The 17,245-nt window shown below is 38.3% G+C and overlaps 1 protein-coding gene across 3 annotated transcripts in view; it reads left to right on the forward strand.

Moving 5' to 3' along the window:
* Positions 1-17,245, forward strand: part of DNAJC13 (DnaJ heat shock protein family (Hsp40) member C13) — a 55,757-nt gene that overhangs the window by 12,528 nt on the left and 25,984 nt on the right. For 2 of the 3 annotated variants that reach the window (XR_010470156.1, XM_065051714.1), the window contains exons 6-25: positions 439-639; positions 1,733-1,939; positions 2,025-2,120; positions 2,266-2,357; positions 3,115-3,281; positions 3,378-3,457; positions 3,534-3,703; positions 4,547-4,646; positions 4,902-5,009; positions 5,584-5,739; positions 6,516-6,572; positions 7,852-7,973; positions 9,184-9,259; positions 10,267-10,362; positions 10,519-10,662; positions 11,804-11,818; positions 12,331-12,413; positions 13,640-13,793; positions 15,958-16,061; positions 16,136-16,295. Coding sequence is in view for 2 of the 3 variants with exons in the window: in XM_065051714.1 (XP_064907786.1) it covers positions 439-639; positions 1,733-1,939; positions 2,025-2,120; positions 2,266-2,357; positions 3,115-3,281; positions 3,378-3,457; positions 3,534-3,703; positions 4,547-4,646; positions 4,902-5,009; positions 5,584-5,739; positions 6,516-6,572; positions 7,852-7,973; positions 9,184-9,259; positions 10,267-10,362; positions 10,519-10,662; positions 11,804-11,818; positions 12,331-12,413; positions 13,640-13,793; positions 15,958-16,061; positions 16,136-16,295 (2,388 nt within the window). In the remaining variant the exon portion in view is untranslated. The remainder of the gene's footprint in view (positions 1-438; positions 640-1,732; positions 1,940-2,024; positions 2,121-2,265; positions 2,358-3,114; positions 3,282-3,377; positions 3,458-3,533; positions 3,704-4,546; positions 4,647-4,901; positions 5,010-5,583; positions 5,740-6,515; positions 6,573-7,851; positions 7,974-9,183; positions 9,260-10,266; positions 10,363-10,518; positions 10,663-11,803; positions 11,819-12,330; positions 12,414-13,639; positions 13,794-15,957; positions 16,062-16,135; positions 16,296-17,245) is intronic. The other variant, XM_065051715.1, reaches the window with a different exon arrangement.

Below are 17,245 nucleotides of genomic sequence, written 5' to 3' on the forward strand. Positions count from 1 at the left end.
GTTTCAGTATGCCTGTATGTGTAATAGAATATGACTGCAGGAGGTGAAAAAAATTGCACTATAGTGATAAGTTTACCTTAATTTAGTCTTGATGAGCAGAGTAACAGCATCTGGTGCAATAGCTGTTTCCTTGTCTAACTACCATGCACATAGTCTGTGAGTGGGCTAGCATCTGCAGCAAGAGAAACTTCCTTTTGGAGCAGCTGTTTGGGGTTTCCTGTTCTCTCTTCAAAATGTATTGTTTAAGCTGTGACTTTCTTGTCAGTTGACGACTACTTTCCTTTGATTCATAGTGTTTTTAACATAGATAAGATCATTAAGGAAAATTATATAATTTTTTTCAAACTTTACACCCATGCTGCTTACTAGACTGGAAAATAACTATTGCTGTGTAGTAAAGGAGTGTGTGTAGATGTCTAAAAGTAGCTCTCTCTGCAGAGGTATAACTGCTATAAACATCACTGGAGTGATACAAGGAAATCTGTCATTCTGGAAGTGACTCCTGGAGGTATTGACCAAATTGATCCTGCAACAAATAAAGTCCTGTGCTCCTATGACTACAGAAACATTGAAGGCTTTGTTGATATTGCTGGCTATCAGGGAGGCTTCTGTATCCTCTATGGAGGATTTAGTAGATTGGTGAGTACTAAAACAGAACAGCTTGGTATGGTCCTTAGGATGTTTATAGCTACATATTTAATAATGAAGCTTCAACATAATTTGAGCATACAACTATGTGCATCTTTAGCACCCAGCTGTGGAGCCTGAAGGCTTTTGGACAGGCTTTAGAACTCCTTTTCCAGAGGAAATTAGTTAAAATATTTGATAGCAATGTGTGGGGTTGGTGTTTTTTTGCTTATTTTACATCTTTAAAAACTACAGAGCAAAAGATATTCAGTTATTTATAATTGGGTAGTGAATACGAATGTAATGTGGTTGTGGAGTTTCCTGACATCTCTCTAAGTACTGGAAGTGACAGGCGGTATTACTGATCTACCTAACTGATGGAGGGATCCTGTTCAGAAATAGTTTGATCAGTGGTGATACTTCCTTTTTAAGCCTGTGATCTGATATTCAACTGCTTCGCTTGGGAAATACTTCAGTGTAATATTGGTTTCAAAATCTTAGAAGTGTTTCTATGTGCTATACTGCAGACAGCTGAAATAGATCTTTAGGAATTAAATCATGGTTACTCATGTAAATATAGGTACCTCAGTCACTACTAACAAAATAGGACTCTGTTCTCTAGATCAGGGTTTCCACATCTTTTGTACTGCAGTGTGCTTTTCTCTGGCATAAAACTAGCAACATAGTTTATCCTCTAGAGCTGCCCTAACCTTGCCTAGCAAGGCTGGATAGCAGCAGCTGGGGATACCACTGCGGTTCTCTGGCTTCTCATTCCTGCCAGACTGTCAGGTTCTGTTGATGAGGGTGAACAGGCAGGTTATGTAGACTTATACTTTAATGGCACACTAATGTATAGCAGGGTATCCTTTAGGAATAGCTGCTATAGATTTTTTTTTTTTTTTGAAAGGCAAATGTAAACCTAATAGTGAAACTCTTGTGTAATAAATTTCTCTTCTCTTTATACCATGCACTTAGCAAAGGCAAGCCCAGTTGCTGGGAAGCTTCTTTACTGTTATGTATATAGTGGAAGGTTATTTATGGAACTGTAATTTCTTAAGCTATACTGTATTTTTCACTTTTTTTTTCCTCTTCTCAAAACTTGCAGCACCTGTTTGCATCTGAGCAGAGGGAGGAAATTATCAAAAGTGCAATAGAGCATGCTGGCAATTTCATAGGTATCTCTCTGCGAATAAGGAAAGAATCCCTAGAATTTGAGCAATACTTGAATCTTCGCTTTGGAAAATACAGCAATGATGAATCTGTAACATCTTTAGCAGAGTTCGTTGTTCAAAAAATAACATCTAGACACTTGGTAAGGGTATCAAACTGAACTCACTTGGTTCTTCTTAAGTACTAAGAATTCAGTTTCTTAAAATACTTTTTTGTTTTTTCTTAAGGAACCTGTGAAAAGAGTACTAGCACTTACAGAAGCTTGCTTAGTTGAGCGAGATCCAGCTACCTATAACATTGTAACTTTGAAACCCTTAGGCGAGGTAAGAGGCAACTTTCCTCAGTACCACTTCTTCAAATAGAAGATTATCATAGTAGGAATTTGGTAGTATACATGGGATGGCTTTAATTTGTAGAGTAGATAAGGAACACATTAATGAAGCAGTGTTATTTATCTCTTATTTTTAGGTATTTGCAATAGTATGTGACTGTGAAAACCCTCAGCTTTTTACCATTGAGTTTATCAAAGGACAAATTCGGAAATACTCTTCAACAGAAAGGTAACTGGAAGTCCTGTGGGTTATAAATTCAAATGGAAGTTGCTATTGCAGTGCTTCTGGTTTCTCAGCTTTCATAAACTCTGACCCTTGGAAGTATTAACTCAAAGCCTTGCTATTCTAGGGGTCTGCTGCTTACAAATCAAGATTTGTTACAGGGTGTAAATCTCTCCCCTCTGCCTTCATCGTAACTTAAAGCAAATCTGTTTAGAAGTTTTCTCATGAACATGTAGGGGTGTTGGCCAGTTAGATAAAACCTGTTTCTGCTAACCGTTGTTGTTCTGCATACAGCTTAAATGATATGGAAGTGCGAAGGCTGTGAACCCTTTGAGCTATCTGCTTAAGATGGTCTTGGTTGATTCTATTTAAAACAGCCAACAGACTAGTCTCTGAACACACTTGCAGTTGTAATGCAGTCTAATCCTGCTAAGTGAGGTTTTGCAGAAGGCACAAGGGTGAATTGGCTTGCAACATGTGTAACTCATTAACAGATAATCTAGAGTTGATCCCTTTATTGAAAGGCTGCAGCTGGCTATAAAGGGTGCAAGACAGCTCCATTCTTACAGTGAATAAAGGAACAGTGGAAAGTTAGTGACTTCTTCCAGAGGTGTAGCTGTTAGCACCAGTGTTAGAAAGAGATTCCAAGTATTAATGCCTTTCATTCTGCACTTGATATTTTTTCTGATTTTTCTTATAGCTTGGTTCTTTGGCATCAACTTTCTGATCTAAATTGTATTTGTATGTCTCTTTCCCAATCCAGAGATTCTCTCCTGGCAAGCTTGTTGGATGGAGTTAGAGCTTCTGGTAATAGAGATGTCTGTGTGAAAATGACCCCCACAAACAAAGGCCAGCGTTGGGGATTACTCAGTATGCCTGTAGATGAAGAAGTAGAGAGCCTTCATCTGAGGTTTTTGGCTGCTCCTCCAAGTAAGCTAATGCTTAATACATGGTTTTATAGTGCTCTTTAAAACATGGAGGTATTGAGTCAGGTAATGTGCACTTACCTTTTATGTCTTCTTTCAGATGGTAACTTTGCAGATGCTGTGTTCAGGTTCAATGCTAACATTTCCTACAGTGGGGTACTACATGCAGTTACACAAGACGTAAGAATGAATCCTCTGCCCATCCTCTTAAGATGTTGTTAATGCATGAAGATATTAATAATTATTTCTTAACCAGGGTCTGTTCTCAGAAAACAAGGAGAAACTCATAAATAACGCCATAACAGCATTACTCTCCCAAGAGGGAGATGTTGCAGCATCTAATGCAGAGCTTGAAAGCCAATTCCAAGCAGTAAGACGACTAGTGGCTTCAAAAGCAGGCTTCCTTGCCTTTACTCAGCTTCCAAAGTAAGTGAGAAGTCTCTTCAAGCTTGGAAGTAGTAGGTGAAAACAGTTCTTGAGCTTTTGATGATGCATTACCTTTAAGAATGAGAACTGGAGTTAAGCCTCACTTCTGAAAAAGACTGGAAGACTCTGTACATGATTGTGTCCAGTAGTATGAGGCTGTTATCGGGATTTAATGTAAATTGAGAATCCCAAATGATCATTAGGATGTAAAGCTGATTCTTCCTTTGCTAAATACTCTCTGCCTTGAGTCAAATATGGTTTAAAGTTTTTCTTAGTAGAAAAACTTCTGAAGTGTTCCTTCTTCTATCCTTGAAGTAGGCAGTTCCTCAGTCTTAAAGTATGTTGATGCCATTGCTGTCTTCAGTTCAATACAAGATAAAACTTGATGTTAAGATGCTGAGTTATACTTCTACAGTACATACAGACTGCTTGGAGTTTGTGTCCTAACTGGATAACATAACGAAGCAGAAACACTACCTTGATGTTCTGAAAGTGAAAACGGGATTATGGGGCAACTTAATGACGTAAAGAGTAACATACATAGGTAATCTGAGACCTCCATAAAGTTTTGTTTCTCTGCGATCAGTGTCTTGTACTATCACTATCCTGTAACCACAGAAGTACATCTTTGTTTTGGTGAATGTGCTCTGGGCATATAGTTAACAGTGAAGTCAGTATTAATCTTTTCCTTCCAAGAAGTCTCAAAGTTATGTAAACGTCAAGGTACTGGCTTGTCAAATGCAATGGGAGCAGGCAATTCTGGTCCCCAATTGGACTTTTATCTTACAACTAAGCTTTCTGTTTCCTCTCTAATATTGGTGGTTTTGCTTTTTTTTCCAAAAGATTTCGAGAACGATTAGGAGTGAAGGTTGTGAAAGCCCTTAAAAGGAACAATGATGGAGTAACCCATGCCTCTATTGACATGCTTTGTGCTCTTATGTGTGTAAGTATTAAATTGTGGATTCTTTTATTTTGGAATGTGTGAACTTCAGTCTACTGGAAAATGTAGAAATAGGGACTTCCCTTCCCTGTTGCAGTATGCTCAAACATGAAATGACTTGTGGGACTGGTGACTTCCCACTGAACTTGGATGTGCTTTTTATGGCTTCAGAGCATGGCTTTTTCACTACAGCTGTTAAGAATTGAGGACTGAAATGTGACTGCATAGTGAATACTTTTTTTTTCTTTTTGTTTTTAGCCCATGCATGATGACTATGACTTGAGGCAGGAGCAGTTGAACAAAGCTTCCCTTCTTTCTTCAAAGAAGTTTCTAGAAAATCTACTAGAGAAATTCAATTCCCATGTGGTAAGTCAAATTTTGAAAACAACCAGCTGCTTTAAGTGCTTTTCCTAATTGCTATGAAAACACTTCTGTCATACTTGGCTATATCTCTGAATATATTTGTACCTGCAGTTGAAGTGCAGAAAACACAGCTATGTCTGTCACTGAAGCTTGTTCTAAGTAGGTTTGGCTCTCGACGGGATAGGATGTAGCTGTCTATATTGAAGAACTTGAGTGTCATGCAACAAATGTTTGCATCTTTAATATGGAAACTGGGTGTTCCTTTTAACTGAAAGGGTAGTGTGAACTTGTACTTACAGGATTAAAGCTAGAAAAAGTAATTTGCAGCACACCAGTATACAAGGTCATGAATCTCCAATATGCTCTAAGAGCCAATACTTTACCAAAGTAGTACCATATTCAGAGTAATGGCATATTTGACAAGCCAGTACTTGTAATTTTTGTTTGCAGTCTGTTTCATGGTATGACAGGGAAGAGCACCATAAGCATCATGAGTACTGAATAAAATTTGCATGAATACTCTTGGGCGGGGGAGAAACATGGTATCTGTGTTACATACGTGTCGTCTTAATTTCAGGATCATGGGACAGGTGCCCTAGTAATTAGTTCACTTCTGGACTTCCTCACATTTGCCCTATGTGCTCCATATAGTGAGACTACTGAGGGGCAGCAGTTTGACATGTTGTTGGAAATGGTGGCGTCTAACGGAAGAACACTGTTTAAGCTCTTTCAAGTAAGATTTCATATATTTATTATTATTATTATTATTATTATTGACCGTAGGTGGTCAGTGAACATGAACTTCTTCTGATTCTCCTGAAAAACAAATTTGTCTCCTGTTCAGCTGGTTAATGTGCCTAAACCTTTCCTACCTTGCTGAGCTTTTTAGTGACCTGTCGCTTTACTTTCAGATATCAGATTGAGGTGGTTATGCTATACTGAATGATATGCCAAATTGTTGTAGTATAGACTGCCTAAGGCTTGTTTCTAGAAACACTTTAAAGTAAAAACATCAGTTTAATATTAAGCTAGATTCAGCAGATGCGCAGATTTTCCTCTCTTTGGAGAATCTGCCACCTTTTAGCTTCTCAGTAAAATGAGTTAAGAGTTACAAAACAAGAGTAACATCCTTTTCAGTAGTAAACCTGCAAGAATTCTAAGATTTTTAGCTAAAATGTCAATACTTTGCTACTGTAAAAACAGTATGTTCTTCTGCTTCTTAGTTAGCATGAATTTGTTAGACCATTTTCCTGAGCATTATTCCAGCTTCTCTGGTATATAGTGTTGTTCAGTGCCAAGAAGTCCATCTGATAGTTGCATGAGAGATTCTGGTTTAAAGGTATAGGGAGGAACTCTTGCTGGACTAGCTTTCACAAAACTGGAATACTAACTTTTGCCTAGAACTGGAGGTAGAACAGCCGTGTAGATGAGTTAAGGAGACTGAATCACAGATGATCTAATCTTCAAATTTTGTTCCTGGATAATTATTGTATCAATGTTCTGTTTTAGCACCCTTCTATGGCAATTGTGAAAGGAGCGGGTTTGGTAATGAAGGCAATAATAGAGGTGAGATTTTTATCAGTGTTATCTGGGATAGCATGCTGAATAAGTATTGTCTATTTTGGAAGTGCAATTGCTTACCAGTAGAAGTCTTATGTTAGCTTCTGTTGGTGGAGGTGGGTGGAGGGAAGATGGGGAACAGAACACCTGCTTAATTGTGAGTGGTTTAATACAGCAACTTGCTTTGTTTTACACTTGGGGGTTTGGAAGGCATGTGAGTTGGGACATCAGGTAGTGTCTTGCATGTTCTCATACTGCAGTCAAGATTTGGCTGTTAATGTTGTATGTAGCTCAGTCACGTACCTCAGAGCCACCGGTCTTCTCCTGCATGTCAAAGGGGGTGTCTCCAGAAGGAGAGGCCATGTTTCCTGGGATGCATTGCCAGATGGAATGGGACTGGGATTAGCAGGCAGTAGTGTCCCAGAGCAGGATAGTGGTGTCAGCCTCTGTTCTTGCTCTTTCTGCTTCAACAAAGGATGATTTGGCTTTTGTTGGTTTCCATACCACATGATGTATGGAGCAAGTCCATACTTCTCCAGGGCTGCTCATGATTGTTGCAGGGTGACCTTGCCAACTGACTCTGGACACTTCCTGTGTTGAAATTCAGGGCTTCAGTTAGTGCCTCATTGTATCGCAATGGCTTATGCATCTGAAGTGTGTCTAGTAGTTTCTTGGAATGGAAGTGAACGAACACTTGAAATAGAGGTATTATAAATCTGCAAGTTTCCATTGATATCTCTGATAATGTTAGCGAAAAGTTGCTGTGCTGTTTATTACAACTCCTGTCTTTTGAACTATAGTGAGACATGGGCAAGTAAATGCAGTAAAAGCTTTTTCTTGACTGAGTGACAGTTTTATCCATGTGGCTATCTAAACAGAACTGCACCAGTTACTCTTCAGTAGTTACTGTTGACCACAGTCAAGCAACAAGCAATTACTCGTGGCTGTCATTCTTTGTTTAACCCTAATTTGCAGTTGCAGTGTGAAAATGGTACTTGTAAATGTACTACTAGCCTTCTGATCTATGATGGGAGTCATGCGTCTTACTCTATCCAGTTACTGTCCTCATAGATATAACTACCAATTATCTGGTTTGTGGCTTTACTACAGCTTTGATCAGTTGCTGTTGAGAGCTTGCACTTAAAGCCCATTATAGTATAGCTTCTGACTTCTGGATATTAGTTGACATAACTGATGGTCAAGAAGGCCTTGGAACTGTAGACTAAGATAAAAACAGCTTAACTAAGATTCTTTCTTTAGTAATCATCTTGCCCTGTTTCCAAAGGAAGGAGACAAAGAAATTGCTACCAAAATGCAAGATCTTGCCCTCAGTGAAGGTGCCTTACCTCGTCACTTGCACACTGCTATGTTTACAATAAGCACAGATCAGAGGATGCTTACAAATAGGTATGTCAGTCTCGCTTGATGTATTATCTTTAAAAAGTCTAAGCAATGGTCTAGCTAATACTAAAAACGTGGGGAGGTCAGGGAAGAAAACTTGCAGCTCCTTAGGAGAATATTTTTACTTCAGCAGCTGGTATGTTGGAGTAAACTTCAGCTGAGACTGCAGCCACTTAATAAAACTTGTTTTTTTGCTGAAATGGAACTTGGGTTGCTTACTCATTAAAGGCTCAAGTTTTTGTTTTTGTTTTTTTTTAGTTGTTTTGTTTTTCTGAAAACACTCAGGGGAAAGAAAAAAGGCAAGGTGAATGTCTAGAACTTATAGAAAGGTTCATCTTGTGTTATACAACTGTATATGTCCTGGTGTGCATACCTCAGACCTCTTGCATGCAGTTAGGGTCACCCATTCCATCTGAGAGAGCAGTCTCATGCAGAAATCATCCCCTGAATTCAGCAGTCAGTAGAATTTGTGAGCTCTGAGACTGGCCTGAGGTTATGCGGAAGAGGATGAGTGATAGTTCAATTATTTCCACACAAATACGAGACCATAGAATAGAAGTTTTAGCTGCACATTCCTGAAGTGCTGCAAGAGTTGTGAAGCAAGGTAGTGACAAGTAGAACTTGTTGCCACTGTGTATCATCTAGGCGAGAGCTTGTTTGAAACCTTCTGTCCTACTAGTTCTGTTTGGAGCTACTACTTATGACCTGCTTGTAAGCAATGTGTCAGTTGAATGTAGCAGAACCCTAGTGACAAATGGTGACAGAAAGCATCAGTGTGGAAGACAGGCTTCCAAAAAGGCTTTCGTAGCTGATAACATGTATTAAGAGCTTCACGTAGAGCAGTTAACAGTTCTTGATGGCTTCTAGACTCTTAACTTGAATTTTAATTTAAGATTGACTAGCTAAACTTAAGCTTTGTTATTAGATTATTAGTTTCTACTCTATTGTTCAAGTGTTCTTTTGAGATCTAGATCCTCCAGCATGTGCTGCTGCTGTTCCACTAACTTCACTGGAACTTCTTAAAGGCAACACTTTAAAGCATGCTAAGCATATACTTGAACTGGAATAATATAATGCTTTGTGCTCTTACTCACTCAAGAGCACGAAGCTCTTGCTCATCTTCATTTCACCAGCATGGTAAGGGTGTCAGTTTAGTGATTTAAAAGCCTGTTTAAAATGCGAACTTGCAGTTCATTAATTTTGGTGGCTTTTTCAGGCAGTTAAGTAGACATTTGGTTGGCCTCTGGACAGCTGAGAACAAAACTGCTATGAACTTGTTGAAGCGTATTTTGGTGAGTAAAAATGGGATATGGAGTAGGGAAATAATAAAATCTGAGAGCCTGTAGTATTAGAAAGCTTGGGGTAGTCTATACGGTAAACATATCCCCTTTCCCCTCCAAGGGAGAAGTCTAGCATGGGAGATCAACAGTCTGGCATCTGCTATTTAAAGGATGTTGATGGCTAGTACAAAACATCTCAGATTCTCTTACTTTCCTGCCACTTTAAAAAATGGTGTATGACACAAAACTTAAAAATAAGGTGTCTGACTTATTTTTCTTTATTAAAAGGACTGTTGTCCCACATTATTATGTGGGAGACATAGTAAACGTAGTCTGTAGTGCTTAGTGTCAGCAAGAACTTAAGGCAACAGTTCTGTTTGTGCTTTCATGCCTGTCCAGCTTGCTTTCCTTATAATTCAAGTTATATATGGACTGATAGGTCCTATGTTCTTTCACCCTCAGAGTTTCCTGAAAGGTTCTTGCTTAAGTTGCATCAGTAAAACTAGTTCAAAGCACAGTGTGTAAGGAATTGCTAAATCTGGAAAGATGCCCACTTTAAAACTCAAATTAGCGGTTCCTTAATTTTTGGCAGAGTAAACTGTCCTGATCTTGGTCACTGTCTTCTGGAAGGCTATCTCATCTCTAATGTCACATGCAACATCCAGTCCATATCAGAGGATATGGGTGGATCCTAGTGTTACAGTATTCATGCTCCTCAATATTTCTGTGGGATCAAGTCTTTTTGTCCTGCAGCCCTTAGCTTCATTGAGTGCTCCTTTAAGAAACTGAATACAAGCAAGAGCTCTGCTCTACTGAAGCTAATTGAATGGTTCTGTTGAGGATGGTGGCATTTCACTAATAAAAGCAAAAAAGCTGCTGTAGCTTTAAGTACTTGCTTTAGAGTAGAATGTAAATTCTGTTTTGAAATTTCTAATTTAAAGAAATATCTTCTTACTGAATGTGATGGGTTTTATTCTATTAGCCACATCTGTGTTTATATTGGTTTCAAATGTTTTTAGCCACCAGGTTTGCTGGCATACCTTGACAGTGCTGAGCCTGTTCCTGAAAAAGATGCTGATAGGATGCATGTTAGAGATAACTTAAAAATTGCAACTGTAAGTAAATGCAGCTTGCTTACTACTTCAGTTATATAGATGTATGCTTGTAGTGACTTTTCTGTTATAATATGGACACTTGACTGTTGCATTGACCTGAATCAAATATGTTGATAGACCTGCAACTGCAAATAAATAATAAGATTTATTCTGCAGGATCAGTATGGCAAGTTTAATAAAGTGCCAGAGTGGCAGAGACTGGCTGGAAAAGCTGCGAAGGAGGTTGAAAAATTTGCCAAAGAGAAGGTGGATCTGGTCTTGATGCACTGGAGAGATAGAATGGGCATAGCTCAAAAAGAGGTAAAAGTATTTGAAGCTCTTTGTTATAGCAATCAGAGGGAAGTGTGACAGGAATAGAAGTGCAGAAATGTGAGAAACTTAATAGTTCTGCTTCCTTTTAGCAAACTCTCAGCTTCTTAGTACTCTTCATCTTGGGTTAGAAATGGATTCCAGGGAGAATGTGAAGTGGACAGATGGATTCCTTCAGCAGATGTATTAAGCTTTAGCTTGTTCTTGCTTTAGCCAGCCTTATCAAACCGGACTGCAGCTTATGTACATTTCTTCCAAGATAATTATACAGGAGAACAGGAGAGTCCTTGAAATGTGGCAAAGCCAGTTTTTAAACTACATTTGGAAGACACTATTAATATCCTTTGTGTCCAAAATGGTGTACTTTGTGCTGGTGGTATTTTGGTTATGGAACTTGCTTGAAGAAGCTGAGTATTACCTTGAATATAGGTATTTCAGTGCTTAAATTGCAACATAAGCCTATACAGTTAACTACAGTTAAGGTTGAAATGATAAGTGACTGTTTTGATCTGACAGTATAAGAAGGTACCTCAAGCTCTGCTTGAGTTCTTACTGTTGCTTTCCTTTTTCCTTTAGTTTTATCATCATGTTTTGTATGACAAACTCTTTGAATTAGAAGGTGTTTTCCATAACTTACTTTAGTCTCCTGACTAAGCATGGTTTTATGCATTCTGTAAATGAAACAAACTATTATACATGCAAGGAAGGACAAAAAGAGCAATGCAGAATACTGAAAATGCCCGTCTTTGTACTTGATCTGATGTAACAATAGGTTTTAGTTTAGGAAAACCTTAGCTTGGTAAAATCTAGCTCAAGGGCTATGATGCAGAAATTTGACAGGTATTATCTCCAAAATAATGGTGAACTAGTTTCAAAACTAGGTATTAACGGAGAAATGTGGAAAACAGCGGTGGAATGGCAAATTGCACTTTAACCATCTTGTCTAGATGCAGAGTTTAAACAATCATTTTTCTGTCTGAAGTTCTGAGCTGTTTAATTTCACAGTAAAAATATGCAAGTGTAGCTTGAAAAGGGTGATAGCAAGTTTGGTATTAGCACTGTTAATTACTTCAGTGGATGTGGCTTGTTAAATGTACCTTTTCTTTTTCTTCCAACTTTCCATCACAATCAGGACAGAAACAATATGGTGAGTCCGTGTATCTCTGCCACCTGTGTGGATTGTGTTGCTCAGACTTCTGCTTGCATGTGATACTTTATATAGAGTGTGTAACATTGATTTCATGCTTGATCAAACTAGGGAACCTTTCAGTGATCAAGTCAGGTTTGTGACTTATTTATGTGACTTGCTCTAGTTATTTCTTTTCAAGAGCAAAGCATTAATGTTGTGGGTTTCCCTATCCATGAGCTTTGTAGCTGGTGAGTACTTATGGTGATGGGAACTAAGCTTTTCTCAGGGATAACTTGCTTCTAAATTAATGACTTGTTAAACAGCTGGAAGTTTCTCTGGCATGATTTAGCTTGGCTTGAATAACACTTGTGAAGGTCTGTTGCTACTATTTGCTAGAAAAGAAGACCTTATTAATGAGGCTTAACTTAGTGTGGCTTTTAAAGGAGTAAAAAAACCTCAGCTTTTATTTTAAAAGGGGAAAATAGGGCATAGCTGTTTCTACTAACTTCTTAAATTTGGCTTTTTTGCAGAACATTATTCAAAAGCCTGTGATATTAAGGAAACGACGCCAAAGAATAAAAATAGAAGCAAACTGGGATCTCTTCTATTACAGGCAAGATACTAAGATTAATATGGTGATCTCGGATACAACTTATTATGTGCCTAGATTTTTTTTGTTAACGTTTTCTGAGGTGCTGTGGCTCGATTCCAGTTTATGCCTGCCTTGCAAGTGCTTTGTGACAGAAATTATGAAAAATGAAATCCTAAGGTCTATTTAATGATTTAGCTTGTGTTTAGGAAATAGGAGAATTTGGGAAAGCTTCTCAAATGTTATCAAACTACATCCTTTTTTCCCTTGAATCAAAAGAAAGAGTGAATAACAAACTGCAGGTGCAGATCTGCATGATGTTGAAGACTTAAGTAAAGCAGCAGTGAGTATCATTGTAGCGTGTTAATGTGTCAACTTGTAAGGTCATCACAATGTTTTAACTTGAATGCGAATAAAAATGAGCTCAAGACAGGCAAAGAGAAAACACATGGATACTGGATTTCAAATGACACCACAGGTCCTAAATGCAGCTTGCTTACCTCTGAGTTCTTAAAACTGTCAAAGTTTACAAGGGAGGGGCTTCCATCTGAAAAAATATATTACTTTGATTTGGCTAGGCAAGTTATGTTTGAGACTGAAAGCTTGACTGTTCAATAAGCTCTATTAAACCAAGCTTAGGGAAATTCTATAAACTAAACTGTTTTGATTTGGTGCTTAACATTTCTGAAGGTCAAATATACTCTGTTCTGCACAAGTGTTGCATGAAAGGAAGATTTGCACGCTCCTAAATTTTGAGTATTAAATGCTGCTCTCAGCCAGTCTCTGGATCCAAAAGCTGTTTTGTAACTGGCACTGAAAAGTGTTCACTGACTGTCTTGTGACACTTGAGACATCAACTTCTATTTTTGTGCATATATATATATATATATATTTTTTTTTTTTAAACATACACTTGGTATGTGCACGTCATCTGCCCTGGATTATTGTTCACTTGTAGCCCTTACTGGCAGATATGATGAATAACTTGCATGTCTCCAGGTCATCAGCTATATGCATCAGCTATACGGAGCCAAAAGGGATGACAACAGGCATGTTTTAGTGTAGGCTCACCTCCATGGTTTTGAAAACACAATATAAGTGAACTACTGTAATTAACAAACCAGAGACCACTACTCAGTGCCTTCTAATTAATGTCCACTAATGCTAATCTTCTTTAGCTTGCCAGCTGAGTCTTGTCTGCCTTTCAGATAATGTTTTGAGGGGTTTAAACTATGTATCTTCTTTCTTAGATTTCTTCAGGATCATGCTAGATCAAACTTGATTTGGAACTTCAAAACACGGGAAGAACTGAGAGATACTCTTGAGTCTGAGATGAGAGCATTTAATATTGACAGAGAACTTGGTAGTGCTAATGTTATCTCGTGGAACCATCAGGAGTTTGAGGTAAATGACCACTGTAGGAGAAACTGCATATGTAAAATATGTCTACTTAAAATGTCCCTCTTCTGTCTCTAACTACATGAGTGAATCTTGTGTTGACAATCCCTGACTGCAAGCTGGAATTCTTTTGGGGTTATAGAATAAACTGCTGCCAAGGGTTGAGGCTGTCAACAGGTACTGTTGTCCAGTGTCACTCTGCAAAGCTGAAACTCCTTCAGTCTGACAAGTGACACTGTAGAGATGAAACATTGATCAGAACCCTTGATGTATTCTTGCATTAAGAGGAAAAGAGGAGAGTTAGTGTTACATTGTCAAGATAAGTCATATCTGTCTTGAATATGCTCCATCAGACTTGTTTTGGGTAGTTTCACAAGTCAGTACTTCCTGATAGCAAGTCCCTTATCTTTATTTCCATCATATCTCAGTGAACTGAAGGACATTAAATACTGGGTTGCCAAACCATGAATAGGTTATGTAGCTAAAACCATGCTGCTCTGTTAATTATAGATTGAAGATACTGTCTTTACATTCTAGGAACAGCAGCTCCTAAAGACAAAATAGCCTTTCAGGCTTCTGCAAAATGATTTGTGTGGTTGTAATTGGCTTGCTTAAAACAACTTGCAAGACATTTTCAAGTAATCTGCTAATAAACACTTCTTGTACTCTACCCTTTATCTCCAGTATTGTTTTATTCAATGTGTAATGCTAAAGAAAAAAAAAAGTCACACTTGAATTCAACTGTAAGATATTCTTAGATATTCCTAATGCCATCCTTGTTACAGTACAGCTTTCTAGTTGAAATCTAAGCAGAGGACTACTAGTGAAACAAGAATAAACTGCTGCTTTTGAGGAATTCTCAGTTGACTACTCTGGCAAATCAGAAAGAGTTGCAAGACATCAGGCTAATGCTTCAGGAGAAAGAACTATTTTATGCATGCAACTTACCCCTATCACACAGCTACAGGTGGCTTCTTACCTTCATGCAGTAAATGGCTAAGTTTGGGGTTGGATTGATACTTTTTGCACTGGCACTTAGCTTTTGAAGCTTCCTTCAGGTATGGACCTGACCTTCTGGGTGCCACATGCCTGCTATGCCAGCTCTGTGTGCTTTAGAGGTGCTAACTAGGGTGGAATCTAGAGTACAGATTTGAAATGTAGTAATGAAGGCTTCCCACCTGCACTCTGTGCCCCATGTGGCTGATGCTGCTGGAGTGTATTGCTGATGTTCTTGCAGTTACAGCCCAGGATACTTTGGGAATGGCTGAGGGAGCTTCTGTAACCTGATCTTTGAACAGCTGCTGTCTCTGAGACTTGCTTTTAAATATTTAAAATGAATACTTTGTCAGGCTATGCTGTAAGTATTTGAACTAACTATATAGTGGTGACAAAGGCTTCTCTGCCAGCTGTGGAACTTGTCACTTTGCCAAGGGAGTTGGTGGATTGAGGTTGCTCTGGAAGTGGAACCTCTTTGTATCATGTGCTGTGGTCAAATCTGTAGAGACCTTTATGTGGCCTGCAAACTATAGATAAGAAAATCTGCTGTGGAGTGAGGCTTTTGTGGGATATTAGAGGTACCTCTAAATGAGGTGCTTGCTAAATGCTTAAAACCACTGAGCATTGAGGCATATGGTTAAATTTAATGTAGTTACTCTGAAGTTAATGATGGCTTTCATTGTGCAATTTACCTTCAGCTTCTTGATGTGTAAACTGATGCCTCTAGGCTTTTATTACACAGCATAACAAGGAGTATAACTAGTAATTAAGTCATGCTTGTGTTTCATACTTGTAGTAACGTTGAGTGAAATACCCTGTAATGGAATAACTACTTATTAAAGCATGAGTCACTGAATACATCACTTATTACCCGAGTTTAGTTAATAAAACCAGCTGATATTAGAAACAAGTTACTTAAAGGTTGGAAGCTGGGGTTTCAGTAAGACAAGAAACTTCATTTGTTCTGAAGAGCAACAATAGCTTATAGCATACATTTTGTAGATCTATATTTCTTTGACAGCAAACTTGCAGATTTCAGTCTTCCTCAGACTGTAGGAGGGGTTGCTAACCTTGTTGAGTGTATGGATGAAAGCAAGTACAGTATTGTTATGCAAGTGAAAACTGAATGGAGGAGAAACATATTTACTGTTAAGTAATTTGTTCTGTGTTACAGGTAAAATATGACTGCCTTTCTGAAGAAATAAAAATAGGGGATTATTATCTAAGGCTGCTACTGGAAGAAGATGAAACTGAAGAGACTGGAGCAATCAAAAAATCGTGAGACATTATTAAAATCCTGTCTTGTTCCCAAGGTCTCAGTTTTCTTTGCTAAAATCTCATCTTTTTCTTAGATATGAATTCTTCAATGAGCTGTACCATCGGTTTTTGCTTACCCCAAAAGTGAATATGAAATGCTTGTGTCTGCAAGCATTGGCCATTGTTTATGGAAGATGCCATGAAGAAATAGGGCCATTTTCTGATACTAAGTACATTGTTGGGATGTTGGAAAGGGTAAGAATTATTTAAAGTTACTTGGTATAGTAGTTAATATACAGGTAGTCCAACATATGTTCAGGTCCTTCAAATTGCTGTGAAAGTTTTGTTTTTACACAATGTGAAACTGCAGCATGAATACTTTTTCATGCTGTCATCAAGTGTTCCTATTACCTTCCCTTGATTCAGTTGCAGTTTCATTACAAAAAACCCTGCTAATCATAAATGTAGTTCAAACAAGTTTCTTTATATCTGCATTTTGTTGGCCTTAACATGTTTTCAGGCAGTACAGAAATGGTGTGAAGGAACTTTGTGTGATATTAATCTTGCGCTTGCTTTTGAAAAATGCAAAAGCTAAGCTTTTTAAGAGGAGAACCTTGTTCCACATCACCGTATTTTGAAATAAGGACTCAAGAGTACTAGCAACAGTTCCTAACCTGATGAAATTGTAGCCCTAGATTGGCACATGTGATGGATTAGATTTTTAGTGGTAACATCTTTGCCTGTTAAGTGTGTCTGTTCAGTTATGTCTGATGACTGGCACAGCTTGCAAAAATGCATTTCCATGCATTCCAAAGAAGGGGTTTTCTGCTAGTATACATGTGGGTTTTAGATCTGGATGTTTTCAGTGAAACTGAACTAGTGCACTCTCTTGTCATTTTGCCTTGAATCTTGATAGTCTCACCACAGACATAACATCAAAAACCCTTCCTGTCTACTGGCTCAAAGCATTCTCTTTTTTCCTTGTATTTGTGTTAACTAGCTAACTGGGGAATCCAACACTGTCCCTTTAGAACAACAGACTGAGTAGAAAAGTGGGTTTGAGTGTCAGAGCCAGCACAACAAGCGGGGTGGTGATGGGCCACAAGGCCTTTTCTTCTTTAGTGGCAGAAAGCTACATTTATTTAGTTGTGCATGAAATTGGACATTTAATAGTCGGGAGTTTTATCTTGGGCGTGAAAACCTAA

Source organism: Columba livia, chromosome 2 (genome assembly GCF_036013475.1).
Source record: "Columba livia isolate bColLiv1 breed racing homer chromosome 2, bColLiv1.pat.W.v2, whole genome shotgun sequence".
Classification (NCBI taxonomy): domain Eukaryota; kingdom Metazoa; phylum Chordata; class Aves; order Columbiformes; family Columbidae; genus Columba; species Columba livia.